Source organism: Lissotriton helveticus, chromosome 11 (genome assembly GCF_964261635.1).
Source record: "Lissotriton helveticus chromosome 11, aLisHel1.1, whole genome shotgun sequence".
NCBI lineage: Eukaryota > Metazoa > Chordata > Amphibia > Caudata > Salamandridae > Lissotriton > Lissotriton helveticus.
The window spans coordinates 171,156,448-171,183,025 of NC_136072.1; the positions used below are offsets into that span (position 1 = coordinate 171,156,448).

At 43.5% G+C, this 26,578-nt stretch overlaps 1 protein-coding gene across 14 annotated transcripts in view; it reads left to right on the forward strand.

Annotated features, from left to right (window-relative positions):
* Window positions 1-26,578, forward strand: part of DLG1 (discs large MAGUK scaffold protein 1) — a 1,315,748-nt gene that overhangs the window by 949,066 nt on the left and 340,104 nt on the right. For all 14 annotated transcript variants that reach the window (XM_078666465.1, XM_078666467.1, XM_078666469.1 and 11 more), the window contains 2 exons: window positions 3,318-3,462; window positions 11,383-11,509. In XM_078666465.1, coding sequence (XP_078522591.1) covers window positions 3,318-3,462; window positions 11,383-11,509 — 272 coding nt within the window. The remainder of the gene's footprint in view (window positions 1-3,317; window positions 3,463-11,382; window positions 11,510-26,578) is intronic.

The window sequence follows — 26,578 nt, forward strand, 5'->3', positions numbered from 1 at the left end:
TTCTTAAGGCTCGGGTGATGTCATACGGAGTCGCAAGCGGAGCAGTGTTATTGTGACAAAATCGTTGACGTGTGAGAGCTATGAAAAAAGTTAACGTGGAATGCTGGCGCAGGGGTTATTCAAAAGGTGAGGAATCCACAGGCAGATATTATATCCACCAGAAAAAGTGTTACCGATGGTATGTAACTTGTTCAATTAGGTTAGAGGCAGACCCCTTGCCCTTCCCCAATCAGATCTGACAGTGGTTACCGATGCATTACTTGTGGGATTTGGCAGCTACCTGGGAAAGGTGAAGATCAGACGCCTCTGGTCTCGGTGGAATCCGGACTCAACATCAACCTTCTGGATCTCCGGACGATTCGGCTGGCATTAAAAGCCTTTCTACCCTCCACCAAAGGGAGGCTAGTGCAGGTGTTCCTAGACAGCACTACTGCCATGTTGTACTTCAACAAACACAGCTGGGTGGGGGTCGTAGACCCTTTGACTAGAGTCCCTGTGTCTCGGAACATGGCTGGAACGTCAGGGCATTTCCGAACTGACCCGAAGATGGCTAGTGGATCACGAATGATGTATCCACCCGAAGGTGGTGCAAGGTCTCTTTCCGCAGTGGGCAGAGCCTTGGTTAAGTCTGTTTGCAATCGCCGAGAACGCACAATGGCAGCAGTTCAACTTTTCAAGGCGGGTCTCTCGCTCGGAGAAGCTTTTTGTCTCTATTGGAACGTGGCCACCTGTATTACATTCCACGCATACCACTCATGCCCACAGTTCTCAAGAAGATCAGGAATGACCAAGCCCAAGTCATCCTTGTGGCTCTGGACTGGGCTCAGTTTCTCATTGTGAACTGTTAAGCATGACCATCAGTACTCCAAATAGGGTGCCTCTGGAGGAGGATATTCTGTTGCAGCAGCATGGGAGCGTTCTCCAGCCGAACCTGTCCACACTCCACCTTCTTGCATGGAGATTGAGCAGCCGTAGTTAACCTCTTTCGACCTTCCGTCCAAGGTCTGCTATGTACTTCTGGCTGCCAGTTGTCCCTCAACCAAAACGGTGTATGCCTGCCGTTGGTGCAGGTTCATGGCATGGTGGGCATAAAAGCAGATTGGCCCCCCTTTTTGCCCCCTTTCTGAGAACTTTCCCATTATTCTTTTCCTTCCCTAGCTCTGTTCTGTGCATCTTAAAGGGCTATCTTTCTGCTATCTCAGCCTTTCTGCGGTTGTCTGACCAGCCATCCCTCTTCAAATCCCATATTGTACTGAGGTTCTTGAAAGGTTCGCAACATATGGGACCTTAATCTCGTTCTGACTTTTCTGATGTGCACTCCCTTTGAGCCCTTTCGCAACTGTCCTCTCAGGCTCCTTACTATTAAGACTGCCTTCCTGGTGGCAATAACATCTCCCCAGAGGGTCAGTGAGCTTCAGGCTTTGTCTTCCAAGCCTCGATACCTGAACATCTAAGCAGACAAGCTGGTTCTACAAACTAGAGCTTGCTTTCTACAGAAAGTGATCTCCCCCTTTCATATCGGTCAGTCCATCACTCTTCCTACTTTTTATGCTCTGCCACATCCCTGTAAGGAAAAGGAGCGACTTCACCGACTGGACCAAAAAAGAACATTGTTCAACCTTGCCCGCACAGGAGAGTACAGGATGGGCGACCAACTCTTCGCGTGGTATATCGAAGTAAAGAAGGGAATGCCATGCAGAAGTAGACCCTCTCCAGATGGATAATGCTCTGTATTAAAATCTACGCATTAGCCAAGAAGCAACTCCCTTAGGACTTGGGTGCTTTTTTCCACCAGAGCTAATGCTGGTACTACTGCATTTGCACGCGGAGTCCCGGTCCTGGACATCTGCCAGACAGCAACGCATGCTTCTTTGCACACTTTTACAAAACACTATTGCCTGGATAATCCGGTCGGTCTGGACGGACACTTTACCTGTTCGGTCCTGCTTAACTTTTTGGTGTGTAATTGTTTGGCAGACCCACCTCCGGGGAAGGTATCTATTTGAAGGTAAGGAATCTGCGCCTTGAAGTCTCTGTGAAATGAAGAAGATAATTACCTTTTGTAATGACTTATCTGCCGATTCCGTACCGACCCATCCTTCCAGCTCTGCAAACTAATTTTTATGGACAGGGCTTTCCCCTTTCAGGGGCCTAGTTTTCCACACCAGTGGTCAGTTTTCTTTGTGGGTGTGCGCTCCTAGCGTGGAAACTCTGGAAACAAAACTGGCTGTAGCGCACTGGGGTGGTTCCTATATAGGCACCACGAACGTCGCATCCGGCGCTAATGACGCCACATAGAGCTGAGCAACGCCACCTTTTGGCGCGCAGGAGTACTGCTCACGAAAAATTGCCAGATCCAGTCTGACGCCTGGAGATAATTCAAGGGTAAGGAATCTGCAGCTAGATAGTCTTTACCAGATAAGGTGTTACCAAAGGTGAGTAATTTGTTCATCCAGGGTAGTCAAAGGGTGGTGTGGAGGATGCATAATTGTGCTGATGCATGGACAGGTAGAAAGAAGAGATCTCATTACAAATAGTATCTTGTTACATTATTGTGCTTTAAAATTCCTTACTACTGTTTAGTGTACTTCACATGAGTACTTTTGCAAAGCGTATCAATGAAGGATCACACAAGAGCATTGACATTACACATATTTCTCTAGTTTTTAATTGCACTTTTCAGCAGAAAGATGAGCTATGAGTGCTACCTATGTAAATCATTTTGCCTTCTTGTAGACCAGCTCCTAGAAAAAGTAATATCGTGCATAATGGGAACGGGGATGTTGCGAAGTTGGGTGGGGAAGAGTGGTGGAAACGTTTGCATCAGACTGTGACAAATAAAAAATATAGGGAAAGGTCCTGAAGGGTACCCTCAGTAGAATACATTAAATTAGATTGATTCCCCTTTAAAGGAAGACATATGAATACATCAAAAAGGTAATGACATTTGATTTCTTGATTAGGGTGGAACGCAGTGTGCCTAACAAGGGGAATGTTATGTATGCTTACTAAACTTCGGGGTGTCAATAAAATTGCTTTATAACAAAGTAATGACATTTTATAACTTTCAAATAAAGGAGGGTACCTCTGTTGTAAGTAAAATCTAGTAGAAAGAAGTCTACTTTTCTTACTTGGAAGCACATAAGGATTCAACTTTGTGTACATTTCCTTCCCAATTGGATTATCTGTTCAGGTCACGGAGACAGTTTTTCCATGGAAGAATAAACAAAATAGATCAGGTTTGCAAATACAAGTCCTGATTTTTATTAGAAACTGACAGTGTTGTAGTTGAAATAAACTGTGCTCTCTTTTGGTAGGTAAACAGTGCTTGCTTAGAAGAAGTCTCTCATGAAGAAGCTGTGACTGCCTTAAAAAACACATCCGATTTTGTGTGCCTGAAAGTTGCAAAGCCAACTACGTTATATATGAATGACAGCTACGCCCCCCCAGACATCACAAACTGTAAGTGTTTCCTGCATGTGCTTTTGTTTTATTGTGTGTAAAGTCCTGTGAAAAGTTTTGTTAACTTCTCACGTAAGGTACTGCCTCTACTGGCTATGCACAAAGATGTTTCCATCCATAGGGAGTTGCCCGATGACCCCGATAAAACCAGCATTGGCAAACCCAGTAGGCCTAGCTTTGTTAGTGCTGAATTTGTTTTGTCGTTGTTTTTGCAAAACTTTATTGTTTGAGAAATGTGTATCATAATAATAAACAATGCCTGTAAACATAAAGTAAATTTCCCAAGATGCAGCATTATTTACTTAGCATTTTACCAGTCTTAGCCCCTTTACTGCGGCGGAAATTCCACTGCAGTGCAGCGGTTTTGTAGAGTGGGTGGGGCTGCGTCGCCCAACGGACGTGTGCAGCACTAGCCAGGTAGTGCTTGCGATGGCTGTTGGCCGACAGAAGCAGCGAACGGGTTCAATTTGTGTTGCTTTTAAAAAGTAAAAGTGGGATGGTGTTTTTTCATTTCAGCATTATGCACTTACAACACGTGCATATGTTTTAGCCCAAAAATAGTTGAAATTCAGTACACTGATTTAGAAATATACTTGTCTGAATTAAACAAAATCTACCAAGGGCAACAGCTGCTGTAAGACATTGGAATATTAGTTGAGGGGGTGTGAAATAATAATCACAATCCTTGTCGGGGTGGCCCACTAGAGCGACTAAATAAAGCTGTGTTCAACCCTCCGGTAGCTTGGCACAGAGCAGTCAGGCTTAACTCTGAGGCAAAGGGGAACGTTTTTATGCAGTACTTAAAAAGTGATAAAAAGAAAAAACAACACACAAAAAATCCCAAACCAATTTAGGAAATTAGAGAATCATTTTATGAATAAGTTGCCTCCAAAGCAACAAAAATCCAATGAGTAGAATCATAAAGATGAATTTTAAAAGTTGGAATTTAAAATAGTGCCAAAAAGTGTACAGAGCACTATCGTCTAGACCAGGTCAAAGTCAAAAGTTAAGGCCAGCTGCAATCGATCACCTTTTGGGTGCACGGACTAGGTTTGTCCCGGTGCAAAGTTTACCTTCTGACTTAAAAGAAAATCTGGAGAAAAAGTTGTTGTTGATGAGCCATTGATGGGGCAAGCTGGATCAGAGGAATGGCTCGACAACAGGGAGCTGCTGTGAGAGGTCTTGCAGTCTAGCAGTGGCTGCTCAGTGTTGGGCCCTGTGAAGCTGCTCACGAAGGTTGTCGTCGTTAATCGGGTCTGCATTGAGTCTTGTGAAGCAGTCAAGTGGGTGCTGCTTGGAATCGAATCCAGTCAAGCATCCAATGAAGGTTGTCAGCACCAAATCTGGTGAAGCTCGCAGGTAGGCAGAGAGGAGTATACTCTTGACCACCACCAAGGGTCCAGGACCTGGAGTCAAGCAAGCAGAGGTGATCTTTTTCCAGGTTCTTCAGACAGCATGGTAATCTTTCTTCTGATTCTTCTTAGGTCCAGGAGTGTTCTGAGCAGAGGTCTGTGTGGTCCACTTTTATGCCCAGTGCTAGCCTGTGGGTGAGGGACAATCCTTTGTACATCCTCTAAGCCAGTTGTATGCAGTTTCACCCCTTCCACTGGGCTTGAAGCCAGTCTGACTAGAAACCCCACCTTCCCCCAATGGATCCTATCAAGGAGGGAATCTCCCTCCCCACACCCAGTGCCCCTTTTCCACTGTCTGGGAGCAATACATGTTTTACCAAAGGGGAGCCATCATTAGTCAGAGGACAGTTGGACACTGGCAAAAAAGAGATAACTTCCTAAAAGTGTATTTTCTTTGATATTAATATTGATTCTGACATTAAGTTGGATTTTAAATTACTATTAAAATGTACCCTTGCATAATGTTTATAGCTGCTCCCTAACTGAAATTAAGCTTCATAAGATGTTCTAATGTGACTGTGTTTTCATTGTATTCCCAATAGGCTCTGCGCATTGGAATAATATAAACAGCAGTGTAGACGTAGGACTGAGCTCGACTAGGTCTCTACTGACTATATTAGACTTAATTAGTTTTGCCAGCTAGCTCAGAGGTCACTAGAAACATTCTCGAATAAACAAGGAGGAGTTTAACTTCCCTGGATAGACAAGAAGGGATTAGCTTCTGACAACCATAAAACATGACAACTTTGCTCCCTCAGAGTAAGAGTGTATCTCTAGAGTCGTGTGAAAACAATAGACAATTATTTCACTCAGTCAATCGTGCGTACTTAGTTTCACCAGAGTGCAGAGAAATAGAGAGACGGGCGTTTTCAATAAAAGGTGTTATTTATTGAGCAGTCTTCTTTCTCATGCAAGAGAAATGAATTGCCACAGTTGCAATACTTATAGTAAAGTAAAGTGCGTACAGTAAAAGGAGTATTATAAAATAATACTGTAAAAGCATTGATATGGTTTCTTAGCCATATGATACTTTAAAATAGATAAAATATATACATACATAAATACATTGACTAACGTACTCAACTGGTGCTTCTAAATACGCCTACCCCGGTGTACCTGACCTAAGCCTAATACGTGGGAAGGAGTAAATAAGTAGCAGTTTAAGTTAAGTTGGTTTTGCCAAGAATCTGAGTCAAGAATTCTCTTTAAGGGTTTAGTCCGCTCCGTACCTGGGTAATAGAAAGCAGGAGGTCTGGTATCTCTTTCTCAGGACTCGATATCCCAGCAACCCGCAAGGGCGGCTGAAAACACCGGAGCTGGATTTTCTCGGCTGGAGAAAAAGACAGCGTCTCTCTCAGTGCGTCAAAGGGGAGGGGCGGCGTCCGTGGGCACTCGCATCAGCTGGGATCTCGGGCAAGCAGATAGCCGCTCTGCTCCAAACCACCGTGTTTGCTTAAGGCAACGTTGGTATATTTATACCTGAAAGGTGCCGGGTTTGACGTAAGGTTGGACATAAGACGTCAATAAAGATGTCACTAAGAACTGGCCGTTCTTTCAGTGCTCGCAGGAGTTCTAGGACAAATCAAAACAGAAGCATGGGGATTTCCCAGGTTGCTGGAGGTTTGCTTTGTTTAAAGAACGCGTTGTACTCTCTAGGAGTCTAGGGAAGTAGCCTTGCTTAATTTGACTGCATGGGCTACAACTAAATATGGATATGATTCTTATGCCTTTATAAGGATATTATTTATTATAGCCATACAAGGGCATAAATTAGGAATATTGAATTAGGGTCCTAGATAGAAATACAACAGCATATGGGAGAGCCATCCTTGCCATAGTGAAAAATGAATGGGGGGGATACCGCCAGAACATAATGGCTACATGTCCTGCTTTTGAATACCACGCACACTGCCTTATTGGGCAACAAGATCTACCTTAGGGGTGACTTATAGATATTAAAAAGGAACGTTTAGGCCTGTCAAAAGGGTGATTCTGAGTTGAAATGTCTTTTTATACCTTCACACCCAGGCAGGCCTGGAGACAGGTTTCCACAGTGCTACATTCGTGGGTGGCACAATGAGAGTGCTGCTGTCCAGTGGTAGTATTTAATAAACAGGTCCTATGTACATATAGTACCATGTAGTTGGCACTTACAAGTAATTTAAATGTGCCAATCAGGTGTATACCAATTTTTTATATAGTTGAAAGTGAGGGCGCAAGTAATTTACCACTGGCTGGCAAGGGTAATGTGTGTAGAGTCCTATGGCCAACAAAAATGGGTTCATCAAAAGGAATCAGAAATTGAAGGGGTGGGGGTTTAGTACCACACAAAAGATGGGCATTTCCAAAAGCAGTTCATTATTTTCAAATGATCCTGGGATTTTGGGCACTTGCATACATTTTGAAGTGACAGGTTCAGTAATACTATTCTGCGTAGGTGAAGAAGTCTGTTTTCACTTTTGACTGCCTAAGAACTCTGCATCTTGTTAAAGCAATTTACCAATTGGTGTTGTCACCTTACATAAAATATATGAAACCAGAAAAATGGATAGGCTGATTAACCCCTTCGACGCTGATGACGAGCTGGGCTCGTCATGAGGTAGCCTCCTGCTACGCTGATGACGAGCCCAGCTCGTCACGTAACATGCGCTTTCGCATATCTCAGCGTGCGAGCGGAATTCCGCCCGCACGCATGCGGTTAAGAGGGTCAGCATACAAATTAGAAAGTGTGAGTGAAAAGGAAAAATCCTAAAGCACCTCATTAGCGAGGCAGAGTAACTGTGAATTAATAAATGTCAAAGAGATGCACGGACTTTGTTTCATAAAATGGAAGTCTAATTAGTCATTTACCTGTCCTCTAAACCCTTGCAATCAAACTAGCTGAATTTTGTGTTAGAGGCATTAAATGCCACTGACAGATGTAACAATTTCTGTGCGTTGACACCATCCAAATTCCCTGCAGCAAGTGGGTTATTCATCCATTATACTGGGATCAATTTGGTTCCATTCAAAGGACAGAAACCTATCTAGTAGGGGTTTGGTAGTTCTCAGACCTTAAGGTACTTACCGATATATAGGGCAACACAGAACCTCTGTCAAAAGTATAATTAAATCCAAGAGGCCATATTTAAGATTGCCCAGCAGCCTATAAAGCCTGCTAAACTTTTACCACCTTCAATTGAGCATCCTTATGATGCTATATTCATAACTTAGTCTACACCAACCATACACATTAAACACAACTCCTGGCACCGCCATATGCAGAGTAGGGCTCAGTGCCATATACATTTCAAAACATTGTCCACCTCAATCACACCTCCATACTTCTCACAAGTCTAAATATCAGCCATCCAAAAGAAGTGGACTTTTATGTGTCGCACCATTTTAGCACTGCATTAAAGCCAGATGCCTCAAAACATAAAAGTTACCTAAAGCTAAGCTATCCCAACAGTACGAAACAAACCTCATCCTTCCGCTTTCACATCCAAGCACATAATGATGCAGCTACATCAATGTCAGCATCTAGCCTTCCGCCATCCAATATAACCCATCCCTATACTATACAATAGTGTATCCTAACCTCGCTGGCCTACTATCATATATTACTCCTCTCAACAAGATTTAACTCAACCAAATACAGTGTCCGCAGATCACCAAAGGCACGCTGATTTTGAAAGCTCTAGAGGACCACCGGAATAGTAGTAAACAAATAGACATAAAATGCCATATATGCTGTTTTACTTATTGAGTCTGAATGACACCAGTTAAGAAAGTTCTTATGTCCTCAGTGTTGCATACCATTTCTTTTCTACAGCATTCTAACATGAAGAGGATGATGGCATTCTGCTTCTTTTGGCAGCTTCTTTAATGTTGTGGCTTTAGTACTGAGTTGTTCACATGTTACACAAAGGGTGTTATTTATCTTGCCGAAGTTAAAAATCTGTTTTTATAACATTTATTTTCCTGTGTGCTAATGAAGCATTTGTTGTTAGAAATGTCTTTGAAGTACCGGCGATCTTAAGGCTACAGCTTGCTCTTGTATACTTTACTTGAAGCCTGAATATTCTGTAGTTCCCCAGAAGTGTTAAAAGTTGTTTTAAAGGGTGTGTTGACATCAGACATGGAGGTTGCAGGGTGTTTGAGTTTTAGTTCGATGCAGAAGTCTTGAAGAAGATGGTGGCTTGTTTTTTTTTAGGTTGAATTTAGTGTTTTTGTTAGATCCCGACACAGTCATGGGAATGCAACTTAGCTTGCTCAGTGCAGCATCATGGGAGGGTTTCATCGTAAATGTTGATCTTGAGAATTTGGCACTTGGAGTGTGTTAAGTTTACAGGTTACGCCATGTTAACTGTGTTGACGCGATTGCAGAGGGTCTCCCTTGTTTTTATGCTTAAGTCATTTGGGGATTGAAGTCTAAGAGGAAGGTGTTTGGGCTTGTTGGATGGATGAAGTGTTGAGATCTGAGAGCTTGTCTATGGAGTTCTGTCCAAGAGCCCTGTCGGACAGGCAGTAGGTGGTGAACTGAGTTGCACTGAAGTGGAAGTAACATGTCAGGATCTTCCTGAATTTGAGTCCTTGTCCAATGTCCAGGACCAAGAGGACTTAAGGATGATGGCGGGGCATACTCTCTTACGTGTGCAGTCTGCAGACTGGATGCTGTAGCACCTAGAAACAAGGACATGTAGGTTCTGAAAGAATGTGGGGGTAAGTCATGTCTCTTTGTTGAATACTGCATCAAAGTTGAGGTAGGAGATGGTGAATGCGATGACTGGTATGTAGAGTACTGTGAAGTGTGGTAATGAGCAGGAGTTAGTGTTTGTTCAGTAGTTTGTATGTGTTGGGTGTTTGAGGTTAGGCCTATGTGTTGAGACGTAGATGATATCTGTGGTCTAGGTCTTGTGGGAATCAGAATAAGGGACTTCTTGCGCACATCCCTTCCTATTTGAGATAGTAGGTACCACACCACTCAAACATAAGCAGGAGGATGACTTGGTGCCACTTTCTGAAAAGCAGTGACGCAGCATTATTCCTTCTAACAAAATATGAAGGAATTGTAAACATAACCTGAGCTGCTACAAATGTTTGCATATGGTATTCCACTTGTCCCCTCTTCCTACTTAATTTAAAGCGCTCTGATATCCTTCGGGATATTGTTCGCGCTATATAAAACTTTATAAATAAATAAACTGATCAGGTATCTCTGGTGCTGCTCCTCATGCATACTTCACATGTATGGTGTGGGCCTGCCCAGTACTGCACTTGAACTGGAGTCTTGTAAAGTAAACAATGAGTACGGTAATGGGGCTATTCATGTCCTCACCCCTTTAAATTGTCTTTTATGCCAGTTGCTTGTAAAATAACAGATTGAGTTAATAGATTAGTTGCCTTGATTGCCCGAAAAATGCATATTTCCTGGGATTTAGTTGCCCACAATCATGTACAAAATTATAATAATAAAATAAAACATATTTTTAGCAGCAAACCTTTTTGAATCTTGCAACCCCTTACACTGGATATAGTAAGGGAGGAGAGCATATCAAACAAATGCTATATAAACGTATTTATGGAGCCCAGAGCAGGCTTGAGATTATCCAAGTGTTGAACTACCATAGAAGCCCAGAGATCTATGTTAAATAGTATTCTCTGTAGATTTGCAGGAGGTTTGGGACAGTTCTGTTTTTGTTGGGGATATTGTTCCATATCCAGGGAGTGTAGCGACAGAACATAGAAAGTAGTTTTGTTTTAAAACAAAAAGGAAAAACTGACTGAAGCAATAGTTAAGATAAACCAAAGTTACAACCGGAGTTAATTTTAAATAGTGTTGTGATCGTAAACAGGAGCATTCGAGCGCTATCTCCTGAGTAGATAAAATAAATAATCATGAATTTCCAATTTAGTGTTTCTGAGTAAATTATTTGCCAGTGGAGCACTCTGCTTTCAGCAAAGAAAATTAATGTAGATTTGCTCCCTTTAACCAGTTTGAAGACCTTCCATGGGAGGAGTCATTGTTGTGTGACTTGGTGGGTGGTTGTATATATTCCAGATTATTAGTTCTGTTATGGTGACAATTGAAGATGTTTAAACCTGCTTAATTCTCGGATTGCATACGACACTTTGATAATATTATCACTGCATGTGTACATTATGTTGCACAAACTTAATAATGGTACCTACTCCGCTGCAGGCCATGGAACCTTCAAATGTTGATTTGGTGTTTTTCATTGAACAGTCCTAGGATTCAATAAATGAATCCATCTTTAGCAAATGAATGACCTGAATGCTAACACTGTACAGTCATATTCATTTTTAAAGTTAACTTTTGATCAGTCGATACAGACCTTTTTCATGGGTGTTGCAAAGGCTGGACTTTATCACACCCTCTGTATACTGTTGAGTATGCTAACCAAATGTCAGAGTATGTATAGTGAAATGTAAGCCATTTGTACTGTAATTCAAGGAATTTGAACGTGAACACTCTGTCATTTGGTTGTGTTTGTTCTTTTTGTAGCATATTCCCAGCCTGTGGATAACCATGTCAGCCCTAACATATATATCAGCCATCCTCTGCCACCAGCATCACCAAGCAGGTACTCTCCTGCTCCCAAAGAAGTGCTAGGAGACGATGAGCTCACAAGGTAGGTTTACACAAACTTAACATTTGCCAATTATGAAGTGATGTAACTGTTATATGATTGTTGACCTAGCTCTAGTTTAGGAGGAGGCTTGTTGTGCGTTACAACATTCCAAAACAAATACATTGTATGGTGAATGACCACATGAAGAAATAAAACAACAAAATGTGGTTTGAATTGCACATCACTTTTTTACTAATTGACATTAATTCAGAGAGCAATTATTTTGGCTGAATACTATTTCTTAAAAAATTTTCCTTAGTTGCATCTGCACCATTGAGAAATGCAACATTGACTTGAATGGGAAAGTCACTCTAGCTTGATACAATTCTTTGAAATGACTCCTAAATTGATGGATGCCTTGTCTGACTGACTGAGATGATCTCACTCTGAATTTACAGAACAAAACTGCAGTAAAAAATGAATGAGTAGTTTAGAAGCGGCACCTCAGTCCTCACTTCTTTTCCAACCCTGAACAGTAATGTCTTGACGACGATAGTGCTTTAGTGCAGGTTCAAGCAAAGATGTTGGTGAATCAAAGCACCTCTAGCTCTTATGTGCTTAGTTGGTACAACCATCGCCTGAGAAACACTTGTGCAAGTTATGGTGAGGATGTGAGGGTATATTTGCAGTGTCTGAATACTCTAAAGCTTTGAAGTTATAAGGTGTGAAAAATTGAAGGCCACAAGAACAGAATTGGGGTGACATAGCTAATTACACTTAGGCTAATCAGTTTGTATTTCTGTGTACCTACACATTATTTAAATCTCTCCCATCCATAGCCTGACTGGTGTATGACAGGTCTTTTGATTATAGACCTGAGAGAACTCTCCTCCTAGAGTAATATAAAATCTCAGATCTTAGGTAAGTGCAACAAATTACTTTTTAAAGTTCTACTTTTTCTCTGCACAGGTTCTCATACTGTCAGTACTTCTTGAATCTGCTTCTCTTAAGGCTGATGTACTGACTAAAATTCCAAATCACTCCTCTTGATGTAGTGTTTTGCTAGCCATGTCATCCTCAAGTCATATTTCTATTTTTATAACTAAAGAAGCAAAGTAGCCTATTCTGATCCTGAGTGACTATATTTGACCACCCCAACCCCCATTAGTGTTTAATTTTGATAACTGAAAATACTTTTTTTGTACTGCTGATAAAGAAGTGGTCCTTTTTAGGTCGAGCAGACCTACTCTCAATGCGTGAGCATTGAGAGTGTCTGCTTCAGACCTTTTGTGGCCCGTATTTAGGAGAGTAAACAGCTACCAGACGCGCGCTTTGACGTTGTCAGATTTCACCTCGGGAGCGAGCGTCTGGTAGCTGCGCATGCGCGAATCAAATCCCTTGCTCACACACACACACAGGCAGCCCCCACCCCTCTGCATGCACGCACACACACACACACAGGCGCGCGCATGCACACGCAGGCATACGACACACATACAGGCACACATACAGGCACACTATCCCCTACCTCGCATTCTCTCTCAATCACACAGTCACGCATGCGCACACACATTCCCACACGCACACACGCGCGCACACACTCCCCCTCCCCCACCCCTCCCAGGCATACACACAGGCACGCACGCACTGCACTTCAGCCCTGGGCCCCACTCACCGACTGCGCTCTTCCGGCGGGCTCCTCTCGCGCTCTGCGCCTCACGGCGCGTCTCGTCTCCTCTTCACAATCGGGGCTCCCTCAGGTCCGAGGAGCCCCGCAACAGACGCCACACTCCTCCTTCTCCCCGGCCCCCTCCTGGGGACCCGGGCTGATTCGGACAGGCAGGGCGCTCCATGCGCCGGCAGCTCGCGGACCTCGGGAGGCGGGACTTCCGGTCGGCCGCGACCGGATTGGCCGGCCGGCCAAGAGCTTCCGGGTCGCCGCGGGACTTGTTAACACTACCGTCCCTGGTATGGCAAGGGTGGTAGTCCACATAAATGGCCACCGCAGACATAGTTCGTATGTGTGGTATTGTTTGGGTGCGATTACATGCAGCCCTCGCGTGTACCTCCGACATGCTTACATCGCGTGCGTCGACCAGGTGGTGGTGCTATGTGTGCTTGGAGTGTTTTTTCCTGTCAGGGGCATGGATGCGAATACAGAAAACGGCATTTTTCTTGTGACACCCCCGCCTGTTAACACCGTGAGAGCGCGAACGGTTGCCCACACAGTAAACCTATACCACCGTCTCCATTACGTGCAGCCTCCGGTCATACCTTGAGAGAGACGCCACGCGATCCTGTCTAACGACCCTGGCATTATGTGGGAGTATTTGGGGAACGGGACCCACGATTCTCGCACTCTGGACGTTCCCAACGATGTGCCAGCAGTGGCACGTGAAGCTGCAAAAAGCGCGTTCTAGTATCAAAGAACGGTTAGGTGGCGCGAGATGCCGACATTAAAAGACCGGTGGGCGGGGTCATAACGATTTCTGGGTTACCTGCTAATTAGAAGCCCTTGAGCAGGGTTTATACGTGTTGTGTATAGCCTAATGTGTCCTATTCTGGATACCGTAGTTTTCCATGTGTGTCCCTCATGAGCTCTTCACAGTACGGTAAATGTCAATGTTTTCAATTGGGCAACTGTCCGGTCTTCTCAACTTCTTTTTGAGGAACACTTTTCAAAGAAGGGGCATGGCGCCCAGGTGCTCATGCAATCACGCGCTCTAAACTCCCTCTTTAATTTGGGGGGCATTTTACCTGCAGGACGTGACAGGCTCACTGTAATAGGGAAATAAAAGTAAAACGATGCAAGTGAAGTTCGTATTTTCAGTTTATTGCAGGAACATGCAAGGGATCAGTGCAGTTCTAAGATCAGCCTTATCGTATTTCATAATCGGTAAATATTTCATGAGCAGCTGGTATTACGACAATATTCGAGTACATTCTTGCTCTCCCAACAGTAATTTGAACCCAGGTTTCCTGAGTTGAGCTCCAAAGTTTCCAGCAATGTTGCATAAACCTTAAAGCAATTACCAGCACCGGTAACTAGAAGTGCTAAATGTCAAGATGCACCTCTGCTGACTGTAATGCAACAAACGACAGAAAGAAAACTATGGCCCGTTCACTGAAATGAAAGGAAACAAGCACTGGCAAAGCACATAGGACCGACTTTCCAAAGAAGCATGCGCAGACCGAAAACGCTGCAGCCAGAGATACACATGCTCCAAGCACATACACACAGGCAACATGTACAGGCACAAAGCCACCAACGTAGCAGACGTGCCGCATGCATACAGGCACCCCACCTGTGCATTACAATGTGTTCAATGACACCAGTACGCGCTGCCTGTGTTTCCATGTTGTATGTGTGCTTGTGTTGCATTGCGTGTATGTATATCTGACTGCATGTGTGTTACACAGATTAAAGACTATGTGGAGCCTTGAAATTTTATTCCATATGGTGACTCCTGTTGTGCATACAGACTAGGGTCATGCGTCATATGACAGTAAACGTGCTGCTCCGAGTGCGGGCGCGAGCCTGTCCCGGCTCTGAGCAGCACACTGGTGAAAGACAGACCAGATCTTTGAAGACGCCAGTCAGCATCTTGCTGCATACAAGGGCACCGCCAGAGTTTAGAAGAAGGATCGCACCACAGGTGGGTGCTGTCACTCACTGAGCCCTGCTGTGAAGAATGCCTGGGGGCAGGGCTTTAAGTGGACTGAAAAAAACTGGGGGGGTCTCTCAAAGGGGCGTGGTCAGTGTAATTGGGGCGTGGCTTTAAAACACTTACGCTAAACATCTGTCTTTAGCATAGTGTGCCACCCAACTTGTATTTTGCTGTTTCTGTCATTGCATCCAGATATTTGATGCAACAAGTAACATCATACCTACAACAAGTAAGGACTATCGGCTTTGTCAACGGTTATTAGCTGCAACTATGGCTTGTTACATATAATATTGAAAACGCTTCCAATTAAAGCTCAGGTGAACCTACCACAATGTTGCTGCTCTTGCAGTGTCGTGTGCTTGGCTTTTTTATAAGTAAAATTTAGCAGAGCGTCTTTCAAGCATATTGCATTAGAAATGCTATAGGCGTCGCATTTACGATAGTTATAACTATTAGCATTGTAAATGACATAGCTATTAATTTAGCTATTTTCAAAAACAAGACATAAATAAAAAATGTGTCATTTACAATACCAATAGCTCAAACTTTCCTAATGCGAGACCTATTGCATTGTAAATGCTTGGTTCGAGGCATATGGGCTGCAGATGGTACATTTATGAATAGATCGCCATCTGGTGTTGGGCTCGGATGATTGCACTTTGTTTTTCTTCTGGAGAAGTCTTTGTCGTCATAGGTGACTCCTCCTCTCGGTGTTAGTGCGCATGGGCATCGGCTCCATCCTTAGATTGTTTTTTTCCGCCATCGGGTTCGGATGAGGATCGAAGCGCTCCGGACCGACTTCAACAAAGAAGGTTATAACCGGCGCGTATTCCTTTCCAAATCGACGGTATCGTTATCGAACGCGACTGCACCCCATACCGACGCGATTCGAAGGACGACGACTACGAGAAACTCGACGTAGTCCAGCCCGGGGTCCATGGAAAGGACTCCATTCAAAAAATGTCCAACGTGTGGTGCTAAGTTCCCACACAAGGACCTACACGAAGTGTGCAACCTCTGCTTGTCCCCTGAACACGAATCCAGGGACTGTGAGGCCTGTGCAGCATTCTCGTCAAAGTCGACGATTAGAAACCGTCGAGCCCGAAGACACGAGGTATCGAGAATGCAGTCACAAGCAATCCCGGAGCTGTTCGAGGACCAGCAACCAGAAGAGGAGGAAGAAGAGGCCGACGAGGCGGGGTCAGAAGCGGACGAGTCCGACGTCGAGGAATTCGACGTCCAACAAACCGTGAGTGACGACGTCCCTTTACCGAAGAACAAACCCCGCACGGTGTCGACCCCGCCCTCGAGCCCGGTCAGACAACCGAAAAAAGTTTCCAACGCCCCGCCTTCGAGCCCGGCAACGAAACAGAAACCGAAACACTCGGTCCCCCATCATAGTGGTTCCGGTTCCGATAAACCAACCACATCGACACCGAAGCACCAAGTAAAGGAAAGCTCGAAGTCGAAGCAGTCCATGTCGACACCGAAGCACGCTTCGGCGCCGAAAACACCCTCGACACAAGGGACATCTTCGATACCGAAGAAGTCGGATCCGAACAAAACTTCGGCACCGAAAATACAAATGGACATTTCAAAGAAAAGACACCTTTCGGAACCGAAAACTGCGGTACCGACACAGGAACACGGAACGGATCCTAAACAAAAGACTTTGTCTATTGACCCAAAGACTGGCAAGGTAGTCACAGAGCTACCTAAAAAGAGGAAACATGAACATTTGGACGACAAGGCTCATCCAAAGAAGAGAACAATGGGGACGAATACAACTCCTCCCCCTTCTCCCAAACCTCACACACCATCTCCGACTATTCCTCACAATAGGCCAGATATTCCTCCCACACGTCCATCTACACCTACAACAGATGGAGAAAGTGACACAGGGGAGGGGGGACACCCTGGGGATGATGAGGACACAATCCCAGAGGAGGCAGACCCATGGGAGGAGTATAATGTGGGATCAGGTAATGATACCGACCTTGAGTCATATCCCTCAAAACCTTCACCTCCTGATGACAATACTGGGTTTGCACAACTCATTACTAGAGCAGCAACATTTCATAAGGTAGACCTACATACAGAACCTCTAGTACAGGACTTCTTATTAGAGACACTACCTACTGCACAAAGAACATCAGGAACACTACCAATGCTAAAAGGCCTTCTCAGTCATACATCAGAGATATTCAAAGACCCAGTGAGGGCTAGGGTATTGAACCCAAGAATTGATAAAAAATATAGGGCAGCTCCAAAAGACCCAATATACATTAAGGGACAAATTCCTCTAGACTCACTAGTGGTCACAAACGCTCGCAAGAGAGCAAACTCTTTATCTACGGGAGAAGCGCCACCTCCTGACAAGGAGTCTAAACTAATAGATGCCTCTGGCAAGAGAGTAGCATCTCAAGCGGCAAACAGTTGGCGCATAGCTAATACGCAAGCACTACTTGCAAGGTATGACAGAGCGCATTATGATGAGTTAGAAACACTCATCAAACATCTCCCTAAAGAACATCAAAAGAGAGCTGATCAACTTATACAAGAAGGGAAGTTAATTACTAACACTTCAATAAAGTGCGCCCTAGACGCGGCAGAAACTGCGGCAAGGTCGACAAATACAAGCATCATGCTAAGGAGACATGCATGGCTCAGAGTGTCAGGATTCAAACAAGAGGTACAAACCTCGTTACTTAATCAACCTTTTGATGGGAAAACACTTTTTGGCACAGGGACAGATGAGGCCCTAGAAAAAATGAAAAAAGATACAGAAACGGCTAAATCAATGGGAGCATTGCAGCAGCCGACACAAAGAGGTTCCTTTCGTAGATCCACCTATAGAGGAGGATCCAAAAGTACAGGTACAAACCAACAGCAAACCTCTTTTACACCTACATCACCCAGAGGTAATTCTAGAGGTGGATACAGGGGTAACAACAACAAGGGTAGAGGTCGCGGAAACAACAACAACCGCAACTCTCCAACCCCAAAACAGTGACTTCATAGAGCTTCCCCCAGACCATATAACACCGGTAGGGGGACGCCTATCACAGTTCCTACCTGTCTGGGAAAACATCACATCAGACAAGTGGGTAAGACAAATTATCCAACATGGTTATTGCCTAGAACTTACAGCTACCCCACCAAACATCCCCCCCAAACAGCGTCCAATGAAACAAGATCACCTGACACTGTTAAAACAGGAAGTAATATCACTGCTAGAAAAGCATGCCATAGAGAAAGTTCCACAGCACCAACAGGGAACAGGAGTATACTCACTATACTTCCTAATCCCCAAAAAGGATGGGTCTCTAAGGCCAATACTGGACCTAAGACCTCTCAACGCATACATAAATTCGGAACATTTCCACATGGTCACGCTCCAACAAGTACTTCCTTTACTGAAGAAAGGGGACTTTCTTTCTACACTGGATCTAAAAGACGCTTACTTTCATATCCCTATTCACAAAGCCCACAGGAAATACCTCAGGTTTGTGGTAGAAGGACAACACTATCAGTTCAAAGTCCTCCCATTTGGTGTCACGACGGCACCAAGAGTGTTCACAAAATGCCTGGCAGTGGTAGCAGCTCACCTAAGAAGACAACAAATTCATGTCTTCCCATACTTGGACGACTGGCTAATAAAAGCCAGGTCGCAAGAGGAGTGTCTGCAACACACACAAAAGACAATTCAGCTACTACACCAGCTAGGGTTCACGGTGAACTACACAAAGTCACACCTACAACCAAACAAAGTTCAACAATATCTGGGGGCTACCATAGACACAGAAAAAGCCAAAGTGTACCCCAACGCAATAAGAGTCCAAGCAATGCTTACAATCATTCAGAGATTTCAGCCACAACACTCACTAACAGCGAGAGTGTTCATGCAGCTACTAGGCATGATGTCATCCTGCATACTGCTAATACCATATGCAAAACTACAAATGCGTCCGCTACAAGAATGCTTAGCGACACAGTGGAATCAGGCTCAAGGACAGATTACGGATCTGGTGTTGGTAGACGACCGCACACACCGCTCTCTGAAGTGGTGGAACAGAACAAACATTACCAAGGGGCGGTCGTTCCTAGAGCCAATTCCACAGGTGACAATAACAGCAGACGCATCGCTCACCGGATGGGGAGCACATATGGACAAATACACAGTACAAGGAAGGTGGAGTGTGCAGGAAAAAACGCTGCACATCAACTATCTAGAACTACTGGCAGTGTTTCTAGCATTGAAAGCCTTTCAGATACATGTTATCCACAAAGCAGTCCTGATCAGAACAGACAACATGACAGCCATGTATTATATTCAAAAACAGGGGGGGACGCACTCTCTCCAATTATCCAGACTGGCACAGGAGATTTGGAGATGGGCCATTCCTCAAAACATCTATCTGTTAGCCGAACACCTACCAGGAGTTCAAAACCAGATAGCAGACATCTTAAGCAGACAGTCGGAACAAATACACGAATGGGAACTGCACCAACAAATACTGCAGCCATTCTTCCAAAGATGGGGACAACCAGAGATAGACCTATTTGCCACTCATCAGAACGCAAAATGCCAAAGCTTCGCGTCCAGGTACCCACATCACCTGTCGCAGGGCAATGCGTTATGGATAAATTGGTCCAACAAATTTGCATACGCTTTTCCCCCTCTCCCACTAATCCCATTAGTGGTCAGGAAACTGCAACAACATTCAATGACAATGATACTAGTAGCACCCACGTGGGCAAGACAGCCGTGGTTCACCACGCTCCTGCAACTCTCACAAGTGCCACATCAAAAGCTACGAATTCTACCCATGCACCTTACACAGAACCATGGAGAGATAATGCACCCAGATCCAACTCAATTGAACTTAGCCATCTGGCTCCTGAAATCCTAGAATTTGGGTACTTAGATCTCCCCCCAAATTGCATGGAAATAATTAAACAAGCGAGACGTCCAACCACCAGAGCATGCTATGCAGCTAAGTGGAAGAGGTTTGCCATACACTGCACTAATAACAATATCAACCCTCTAGACGTATCAACAAGGGAGATTATTTGCTACTTGTTACACTTACAGCAATGTAATCTAGCGTACACATCTATCAGAGTACATCTAGCAGCTATAGCAGCATACCTACAAAACAGGCAGCGCATATCACTGTTCAGAGTACCAGCGATAAAAGCATTCATGGAAGGTCTTAAAAGAGTCATTCCACCAAGATTACCACCTACCCCAGTCTGGAACCTCAACGTAGTACTCACCAGACTAATGGGGCCACCCTTCGAACCTATGCATAGGTGCGAAATACAATTCCTTACATGGAAGGTGGCATTCCTTATAGCCATTACCTCACTCAGAAGAGTAAGCGAGTTACAGGCATTAACAATACAAGAACCATTCCTACAGATACACCAGAATAAAGTGGTTCTTAGAACAAACCCAAGGTTCTTGCCTAAAGTAATTTCAGCATTCCACATCAATCAGCCAGTGGAATTACCAGTCTTCTTTCCAAAGCCACAGACGGTGGCAGAAAGGGCTCTACATACACTAGATGTTAAAAGAGCCATTTCATACTACATAGAAAGAACACAAGGTTTCAGGAAAACTAAACAACTATTTGTAGCATTTTCCCCAACACATAAGGGCAATCCTATCTCTAAAGCAGGCATCGCAAGATGGATTGTAAGATGCATACAAATATGTTACATTAAAGCAAAGAGAACATTAACTGTTCCTCCTAGAGCTCATTCCACAAGAAAACTAGGAGCATCTATGGCATTCTTAGGGAACATTCCCCTAGATGACATATGTAGAGCAGCAACTTGGTCTACACCACATACATTCACAAAGCACTACTGTGTTGATGTACAGGCTGCACAACAAGCCAGAGTGGGCCAAGCTGTATTAAAAACTCTATTTCAGACAGTTGCGACAGACACTGGTGACCACCGCTAGGGAGGTAACTGCTGTACAATCTATTCATAAATGTACCATCTGCAGCCCATATGCCTCGAACGGAATATGCTACTTACCAGTATGCATCTGTTCTTGGCATAGAGGGCTGCAGAGTGGTACATGCCCTCCCTGCCTCCCCGGAAACCTGTGTCTGTCCCAACATTATCTTATTTAGATACATTTACATGGGCATATCTTTATGTACTACACTACACTACTCCATCTAACCCTACTATGGCAAAACAATCTAAGGATGGAGCCGATGCCCATGCGCACTAACACCGAGAGGAGGAGTCACCTATGACGACAAAGACTTCTCCAGAAGAAAAACAAAGTGCAATCATCCGAGCCCAACACCAGATGGCGATCTATTCATAAATGTACCACTCTGCAGCCCTCTATGCCAAGAACAGATGCATACTGGTAAGTAGCATATTCCTTCTTTTACTTGAGGCATCATAAGCCGCTTCGGACATCTTTTCATTTATCTTGGAAGAATTCCTTGATTGTACATTGTTTAAATTGCAAAATTGTTTGTTTTTTCTAATTTCAAAACTATATTTAATTCATGAGTCCATTGTACAGTTTTAATTGGTTAATTTGAGAGGTCTGGAAACATTCCTAAGTACTCAGTTTCCTCTGCCTCTCTGTATCCCCCTCCCTTCTGTTTCCTTTGCATTGTGAGATGTACAGCTCTGCTTGGGTAAACGGGGGGCGCTAAATGCTGCTCCTATTGCAGTGGAAACAAACCGCAGCCCCTAGCACTATTGACCTGGCACTTGCCCTGGGAACCGTTTACTCAGACATCCATCTAAACAGATCTTTCCAACTGAAGGGATCTGTTGCCCATGCAGGGAACTATTGCAGGTTCAAGAATGCAGAGAAAAGATTGTTTTGGTTTTCCTGGGGTTCGACATTGACCTTCCTTTTCCTTTAGACTGTCTGACCACTTTCTTCTCAGGGTATAGGAAATATTTGTCTGCAAGAATCTGTTCTCTTTTAATAACCTGTCCCAGCTGTGATGTGGGTGCTTTGGGTAAACACGTATATCTTATTAGTTCTTGCAACATCTGCTACTCTAATTAAAAGGGGGGTATCCTGGCTTGTATTTTGTGGTGGCAGAATATCTCATGGGCTCTCGCATCTTTGTGCTAGCCTATGATTTTGTAAAAGGCGTCAGACAACAAGCACCTTTTCGACATGTCCCCTGAAACTGGCTACATTTCAAGCAGCCCTACCCTCAACTGGGATAATTATGTACTCAGTTGGAGGATGTTTTGCTCAGACTGCTTACTTGAAAGTGCAGCCTCATACTGAAGATGTCCATTGCTGTCCCTTGGACTTCACCTTTTGATAGTCATTAATTATTGAAATATTACAAGTAGGTTGCTTCTCCCGCCCTCAGTGTCTACAAACCTAGAAAAGCCTAGCAACTGCCAGTAGTTAATTCTTCCTTCAGCTCGGAACACAATGCCTGTGTTAAAAGTGCATTTTTAGGATTTGAAAGAGAAAAGCGATTAGGCTGTAGTACCACCATGGTGTTGCAGATGTCCTCCACCTTCGATCAGATAATCATCTCTTAAGACACTTGCAAACATGATCCATTTGCCTTTCTGGAGGAGATCTGAGCTGTCTGACGACTACTTAGGAGAAGCTGGGCCGTCTCGGGTGCATTCGTTGTCAAGCCATTGGGCCAATCTCTTCTTTATACCGGAGGTATAATTGTTGGAGTATGTAAGTAAAAAAAAAGGCCCCACTGTCAGAGGAATCAGTGGATTGAAACCTTCCTAAGATGAAATACTCCATTCGGGTTAGAACCATGTGGGTGGTCTCAGACACAGTAGCAGATGCTGAGGGTGCCATCTGTCCTTAGACCTTGAAAAATCATAAAACTTTTATTAGACCTGCTGGTCTAGTGACTTGAAGAATCTACTCGACCTAACTGTGATGCACTTTGCCCATAATCTGGTATCAAGTTGTGTGGTCCTAGCAAATATGTTATTTTACAGAGCCACCTTCTTACATACGAGATCATCCTCAAATATGCAAGTTCAGCATTTCCGCTGTACAAATAAAAATATTAGAATCTAGTCTACATGTAGAGTACACATAACTACTGATCTGCCTCGTTGTTCACCTATAGCAATGTCATCTGTCTGGGAACAAGAATGTTTCTCAGTTCATGTTTAAAAACTCACTTTTAATAAATTGATAAAGCATAATTTGGTAGTGCAGTGGCATTTGCAAACACCATATTTTCAATTGAAATGGCCACAAACTTTCTCCCGAACGCCTTGACGCCTTTGGGCAAAGTTTGCGCTCTATAAGACTAATATTCATGCATTCATTCATTCATTCACTGTTAAAACTACATAGCGTATAAACAATAATATCTGAGAATTGTGTTTCAGGAAAAATATTCATTATTTGCTGATAACCAAGTAAAGTGTTCTGATTTGTTTTCATCCGGTTAAAAACTTTTTTCATCACACAGAATCACAAAAAAGTATTTTTTATTAATACTAAAATATATTTTGAAATGCTTGTACTGTTAATTTACAAGCTATGTAAATGTGTGTTAGAAAGAAATACTGACATCCTATAGCCTTTCATTTCACACTTTGTACAGCACGATTGTCACAGTTCACTTTATAAAATCCTCTAATTTAGCTGCTTATTTTATCCTTGAGGTTGTGTTTACTTTTCTTTCTCTGACTGCAAACTGTAAGACATAAGCTGACATTTGCCCTCTTTTCAGCGTAGCTTAAAGGCAGCTTTATTGTTCATTCACTTTGAGATAACAGAACAACTGTTCTTTATCAACTCACCAGAACGGTCCAGTAGGCTTAAAAAATAGCTCTCCGTGATAAAATCTGAATCACCATAGCAAGCGGGCGAATAGGCCCTCTGGGCTCACCATAGTGGCCCACAAAGAGACTGAATTGCCTGAACCTCGCTGCTCATGTCTGTTTATATTTAGTTTATATTTTTAGAGCCTAATTCTCCACAGGTGTTTGCAGGGAGCAGTTGCATTTGCCCTGTATTATTTCCAGTTCAGTTGTTGCCTGACTTATCTGTGTTTTTGGTACTTATCTCCATCAATTCTGTAGTCACTTTTCCAGTTGTCATCTGTGCTTCTATGAACTTGGTTGCCTTAAGTGACTCCTCAAATTCTAATGGCCATAAAACCCTAGTTACGCCATTGGTGCCCTAGTCACAGGTGCATGCATCAGCAGAACAAACTAGTCCATTGCAACTTAAGTGTCTTCCAGATGTACTGAAGCATCAGAATTAGCAGAAGGAGAGGATGTTCGAGTCCTTCAAGCAATGGATGTGGTGTCTTACCCTCCTTTCCCTAAAATAGGTGTGGCTGAGAACCTGAAAGTGAGAGAAGAGCTGCGTAACAAGGTTTGTTCTTTCTGTTACCTTGGTGGTATGGGCTATGGTGGTATGTGCTATACCCATCCATAAGGAGCCAGCACCTTCTCCCACTAAATTGAGGGCTCTTGTCCCAGTTCTCCAATATTGAATCTTTCATAGATTTACATGCTTGAATCATCCCTGTCGTCTTGCTGGGAGTCCACAGTATCATCACTACAGCAGTACCATGTTTAATATAGCCCAAAGGCTGCACTATTCACATTAAGAACCAAACTTCAGCCAGTTAGAGAGAGGTCACCATCCTTCAGATTTCCTTCAGGTTTTGACTTGCTCACGTGTGAATCAAGTGCTTTTGACTCGTCTCACATCTCTCCACGGATACATTATTTTGTAGATTATCTTTTAGACCAGATTGATAGAAAATTGGAAGATCTTCACTTCTTGGTTAGTCCATAATGTAAAATATCTTCATTTTTTTTTTTTATCCACTGTGGCTCTTGTTGGAAAAGAGAGTATATCTTGATGACCCTCATAAAGAATATATTAACTGTCTTCATCTATCCCACAAAACCCCAATGACTGCAGGTACGCAGGGCATTTTCAACCTAAAACTTTAAATGTAAGAGGCATGGCAGTTACATTGGCTCAAAAATTGGGGGTAACTGCCTCAGACGAAGAGTCATATTCTTTTAAAAAGGAAAAAAGGTCTCTGAAACGGGTACATCAGTTAAAGACTCATCTACTTCAAATAAAGGTGACTGAAAAATGAAAACATTAAAGTATGCCTCCTGCGGCACCTCATTCCATTAAGAAGCCAAAGCTTCATCTTGAACTATCGTCTCCACAGAAATGAAGAGCACCTTCTCCAGCGGGTCACAAAATACTTTTTCACCATCTGCCCTCTTCTCACTAGCAATAAAACTTTCTTCGTCAACGTGGGTACAGACGTCATAAACGGACAAAGCTTCTTTGGAAACAGCAGTGGAGAAATTCACCCAAAAGCATATGTCGCCAACACCTTGGACGACAAGTTAGAAAACCAAGCACACTAAGACGTAGACAATGAAATGTTCTTTGGCAGCCCAATTACGGCACTGTCGACAACACATCTGTTGACAAGACACACACCATAGACGTCATCATCGATGACACCAGTGATGAGACAACAGTTTGAGACATCTGTAGACTACATCACTATTGATGAGACACCAGATAAATCACTATCAATGAGGCACTCTTCTACAATCTCCTTGTCAACAAGACTCCTTCTGCCAACGGATGAAACTACTGCACAAGAAACTTATATATCAGAGGCTGGTGCCATCAAGAATCATGCCACAACATACTTCTCCTATTAAATTCTCTGAGAAACCACCTACAAGGCTCCTGGACATGGAGTATCAAAGGATAAAGGCCCAATTGTATCTGCATAACCCAGGCCATTTGAATGTGAAATGCAAGGAGTATGACAACCAAGAATATTGTATTGATAAACCACAAGTCGAGCCATATGATTTGAGATTGTACAAGCCTTTGAAGATAAAGCTCTTCCTCTACACGGGCAGTCTCATCAAGAATACGAACCATATAAAGAACAGTAGAATGACCTAGATACAATTCAAATGCCAATAGCTTTGGTACAAGACCTTAAAACGAGTGATGACCAAGACTGAGGACATTTACCTCAGAGTATCCCACAATGGAATAATGATTTAGTCCCTTCACTTAATTCCCCAATGCCAGCACACGTAGACTCGACACCAGACGGCATAGCAAGTGTGCATGATATTTTTACCAACCAAAGATGTTGACTGCTTCCTCTATGAATTCAAGGATGCACTAAAGAAATCAGCACAGTCCATACCAATTATTTACCATATATGGAATAGAATGAAGGATTCAATGCTGTTCGAAACCCAGCCATAGTCTCAGCAGTAGTCTGGATTAAAAAAAATATGAAGCTTCAGAAACTTCCCCAGTTGCTTAATTAAACACTCAAAAGCAGATTCTGTTATGCATTCCGTGCAGATAAAACCCTTCTACATCCTGCACAGTGCCTCCAGAAAGGGAAGGTAGCTGCTTGAATAACATCGGCAAGAGTCTCTG